This window comes from Rattus rattus, chromosome 13 (assembly GCF_011064425.1).
Source record: "Rattus rattus isolate New Zealand chromosome 13, Rrattus_CSIRO_v1, whole genome shotgun sequence".
Classification (NCBI taxonomy): Eukaryota; Metazoa; Chordata; class Mammalia; order Rodentia; family Muridae; genus Rattus; species Rattus rattus.
Genome location: NC_046166.1, coordinates 2,052,384 through 2,056,858, shown reverse-complemented (window position 1 = coordinate 2,056,858; position 4,475 = coordinate 2,052,384). Strand labels below are relative to the sequence as shown.

At 47.1% G+C, this 4,475-nt stretch overlaps 1 protein-coding gene across 2 annotated transcripts; it reads left to right on the top strand.

Moving 5' to 3' along the window:
* Positions 1-560: 560 nt before the first annotated feature.
* Tmem254 (transmembrane protein 254) lies at positions 561-4,265 on the top strand. 2 transcript variants are annotated; one of them, XM_032919195.1, is made up of 4 exons: positions 561-956; positions 2,576-2,679; positions 2,891-2,950; positions 3,547-4,265. In XM_032919195.1, the coding sequence occupies exons 1-4, from the start codon at positions 870-872 to the stop codon at positions 3,665-3,667; spliced, it is 372 nt and encodes a 123-aa protein (XP_032775086.1). In that variant the 5' UTR covers positions 561-869; the 3' UTR covers positions 3,668-4,265. The 2 variants fall into 2 exon arrangements, with proteins under 2 accessions (XP_032775086.1, XP_032775085.1); XM_032919194.1 differs by lacking the exon at positions 561-956 and adding an exon at positions 979-1,209.
* Positions 4,266-4,475: the final 210 nt, after the last annotated feature.

Below are 4,475 nucleotides of genomic sequence, written 5' to 3'. Positions count from 1 at the left end.
TGTTTAACCAGGAAGTAGAGTTAATAGTAACCACTGATATTTAGTAAGCAGTATAGGTTAGAAACTTAATGCTTTCTTTTTTTTTTTTTTTTTTTTGGTTTTTTTTTTTTAGAGCTGGGGACCCGAACCTTGGGGCCTTGGCTTCCTAGGTAAGCGCTCTACCACTGAGCTAAATCCCCAGCCCCAATGCTTTCTTTTTTTTAAATTTATTTATTATATTATATAAGTACACTGTAGCTGTCTTCAGACACACCAGAAGAGGGCATCAGGTCTCATTACAGATGGTTGTGAGCCACCATGTGGTTGCTGGGATTTGAACTCAGGACCTCTGGAAGAGCAGTCAGTGCTCTTAACCACTGGGCCATCTCTCCAGGCCCCATTAATGCTTTCTTTTTTAGATAAACCCAAAACCTCGAGCTAGGCTAACACATGGCAGTTTTTTATGGATAGAGTGAAACACACATGGGCTAAGAAACCACAAAAAGCTTACAAAAAGCAATAGCCGGATTCTGTAAGCCATAGCTGTGTATGGCTCCACCCAAATGAGGTGAGGTAGGGACCGCCTCACTCCGTAGGCTAGCGCTGTGAATGGCTCCACCCAAATGGGGTGAGCAAATGAGGCGCAATGCTGCCCACCACGCTCAACTCATTGAAATGGCTCGGAAACTTGACTCGCCGTTATCAAGGAGGCAAGAGAGCGGCTACTATAACTGAAATTGAGAGGTGCCTCCTGCACCGGGAGGACGGAGACTCGGTCCCCAGGTCACTGCAGCCATAACCTTCCGGGTCTGGTGCACAGGAAGCCGCTCGCCCCTCCCCGGCCACCTTCCACTGGGTGCAAGAGACGGTCCGCTGGGGTCGCTGCAGCGATGGGGACGGCCACAGGCGCTAGCTACTTCCAGAGGGGCAGCTTGTTCTGGTTCACAGTCATCGCCGTCTCCTTCAGCTACTACACGGTAATGCCCGCGAACCGCAGGCAGGCGCCGCGCAAGCGCACTGGCCAGTCAGGGCTAAGCCTGGGGAACCGGCTCCTCAGGCTCTTCCTGCGTGGACCGGGGCGGGAAGCGATTCTGGCCCAACGATTCAGTGTTTAGGTCTCTCGAGATGGTGTTGGCGAAGTCGGAAGCCCGTAGGGACCCCACTGCATACTTCCGTGCAGCCAGACCCTGGCCCTCGCTGATCACCGTCCTGGGGCTGGGCTACTTCGCGGTAGGAGTGGGGGGAGTGCTGGCAGTTCCGGTCCTACTTTGAGCTGGGGAGACTGGGGCGGGGGGCGAGGGACGGCACAATTCTGCGCACGCGCACGGCGGTTGCCTAGGTTACTTATGTACACGGAAGTTCGTGGGCTCGGAGGGATTTCTAGTTGATGGTATTCCTGTCCTGGCGTCCTTGGTCATTGAGAGTTAACCAAGTTTTATCCTATAGGGAAGAGAGAAGTGAAATTAGTGTATTGCAGTAGATGTAACAACTCAGGATAAGATTAGAAGCAGAGTGCTTGAATAAGTTTGAATTGCTTGCAAAATTGGGATAAACCTAATGGATGGGTAGAGTTTATATTGGTAAGAAGGAAGGAAAAGAATGTAACTGGACATAGGTGTGGAAGAAAACAGATGCACAGAGGAAGATTTTGTTTAAAGAATAATGGGAAAGATGCTGGGAAATACATTGGGCTCAGCTGGAATAGTTGTGGAGAAACGCTATTTAGATTTTGCAGGACACCCTGGGATTGTCATGTCCACAGTGTTTATTGGAGTCAAGGGTCATCACCCCTATCCTAATTTCACCATATGCAGAGGTATGAATTGAGAATTTTCAAGGCTGCATTTTTGTTCTAAGGTCCCATATCTCTGATTAGTAGCATATAGAAGGGAGGAAGTTTTTGCTAGTTCAGAGAGAGACTGAGGGGGTGACAGGTGAAACCCTTTAGTTCCACGGGTTGGAAAAAAAAAAAAAAAAGCAGTCACAATATAAGCTTCATTAGAACTTTATGAAACATCAGGAGACAGGTACTGCTGCCCTTGACAAAAATGGACAGGCCCAGAAAAGTGTTGGCATGAAATAATTCTCAAGACATGCCAAGCTTGCAGAAACTGCAAGACAGAGACCGAGAGGATGCTAATCCAGGTACGGAAACCTTGCGCAAACAAGCGGTTGCGATCAAAACTGCAGAAGGCTGCTTTTCTTCGTTTCCCACGCCTATGCCGAAAGCATCCCCAGTTTTAGGGGTACAAAACGTGGAAGAGAAGCGGCTCTAAATTAAATAGGAGACTGGCTCAAGCTGTAATTTCTGCAGTTTCGCCGAGGCATATACATTCTTGAAAAGCTAGTTAATAACCTCTATAAAATAACGTTTGTTTAAGAAAAACAGTCACCCTGGACAGTGATTCTGGTATTTCCTCTGCATAAGTCTCACAATTAAGTTGGCTTGAGAACACGGTTGTTGGGGAAGGGGGGGACTGGATGACTTGTTGAGTTTCTTTGGTGTGTAGTTTCTGTACAGTCAGTATTGTTTCACAGATGCTTTAGAAAAGCAACCATTTGCTGGAACTGTTCTGTGCTTTTGGTTCTCTTGCAGTGGGTTGTCTTTTGGCCCCAGAGTGTCCCCTATCAGAGCCTTGGGCCCCTGGGTCCCTTCACAAAGTACTTGGTGGACCACCATCACACGCTCCTGAGGAATGGGTAAGGAAAGCTGGATGCTGGACAGACACTGCAGCTCCAGGATCTTGGTACCAGGAAGGCCCGCAGTTCCCTTTAGGTAGTGAACAGTAATGCCAGTTTGCCATCGAATGCCTTTCTCTTTAAAGTTTCTGTGACAGAATTGATTAGCAAATAACTATCACCTTAAACTTTTTAAAAAAAAGTCTTTTTTTTTTTCTTTTTCTGGTTTCAGGTACTGGCTTGCGTGGCTAGTTCATGTGGGAGAGTCCTTGTATGCCTTGGTATTGTGCAGGTAAGCCTTTGTAATAGGAACTCGCCACTTTAATCTTGGGTATTGGGTGTAGGTCGTAAGTAGCCATCTCTAAATAATTCATACACCTTCAGGCTGAGAGCATGCTCTATTGCAGCCTGAGTCCCTATACGTAATTCTGAGCCCCGAACAGACTATTCGATACATATTTGATGGGTGAGTGCAGTTTCCTGTGTTGCTAGCTAATGATCTGGTTATTTACCTGGGATTCTACCTAACCAAGAGGAACAAATGGATAGGAGTCTATCTTCTAGTCAGCAGAAGAGCTGAGCTACTCTTCTAGGCTGGTGATTTTCAATCCAGTTTCAAAAATGGAGTCACATGAGGAGCATGTGTTCAAAAACACACAAGCCAGGTTTCCAGACCCAAAGACTGTGATCTGACAGGCCCTGCTTCGGAAATGGGTATATGTCCTTCCTTAAAGTCCTCAAACAATTCCTTGGGTCAATGTAAATTAAAAGCCCCAAATGAGATCCTCATAGATTGGACCTTGGAATTATACAGAGAACTAAAGTAGAAGACGATTGTTCCCTGGAACCAACATTAAAATTCTGTTGTTTACATTTGCTCTCTTTCAGGCGTAAAGGAATCACAGACAGCCAGGCCCAGCTCCTCTGGTTCCTACAGACTTTTCTGTTTGGTGTAGCCTCTCTCTCCATCCTGCTTGCTTACAGACCAAAGCGCCAAAAACATAATTAAAGGAGAAATCCGGGTTTCCTTTCCACTTCTTCAAGCCCTCCTTCAGTGGGTCCTGGTTTCCAGGACGACCTCGCTGTCTTCTAGGCAGTGTTGTCGTAGAAACCTGTCTGAGACCCTCTAGTTACTATGATTTTGGTGCTCTGACCAACCTTGGTTAGACCTATTGTTGTCTAACAAAGAAATAAGCAAGGCCCTGCCCTTCCAGCTCTGCAGACCTCTGGCCTGAAGAAGGCCTCAGGCCACTTTCCTGAGGTCCTTAGCTGAGCCATTTCCCACCCTTTGACTGAGACACGTAAACTAGATTTGTCTGTGGGTCCACCTTTGCTCCGTGTAGTGTTTTGAATATGCTTGGCCCATGGGAAGTGGCACTATTAGGAGGTGTGGTGTCACTGTGGAGGCCAGGCTTTGAGGTCTCATATATTTGCTCAAGTCTGACCAGTGTGAAACAGTCTCCTCTTGGCTGCCTCAAGATCAAGATGAGGAACTCTCAGCATTTTTCCCAGCACCATGTCTGCCTGGATACTGCCATGCTTCTCGCCGTGGTAATGGGCTGAGCCTCTGAAACTGTAAACCAGCCCCATTAAATGTTGTCCTTTGTAAGAGTTGCCTTGGTCATGTCTCTTTACAACGATGAAACCCTAACTAAGACACTCCCTGTTCTCACTAGCGCCCCTCCTCTCCTCCCCACTGATACCTTAGCTTCTAACCCCCAATTTTTCCTGGTTCTGGACTAAGATAAAGTAAAGCTTCCACATAACATCGGTTCCACATGCATTTATTAGTTACCACGAGGCAGGGAGCTTATTCA

Excerpts from the sequence above, each read along its gene's own strand:
- Tmem254 (XM_032919194.1), top strand. The coding sequence starts at position 1,105 with ATGGTGTTGGCGAAGTCGGAAGCCCGTAGGGACCCCACTGCATACTTC. Across the intron at positions 2,680-2,890 it reads CACACGCTCCTGAGGAATGG|GTACTGGCTTGCGTGGCTAG; the intron begins GTAAGGAAAGCT and ends TTCTGGTTTCAG. Across the intron at positions 2,951-3,546 it reads TATGCCTTGGTATTGTGCAG|GCGTAAAGGAATCACAGACA; the intron begins GTAAGCCTTTGT and ends GCTCTCTTTCAG.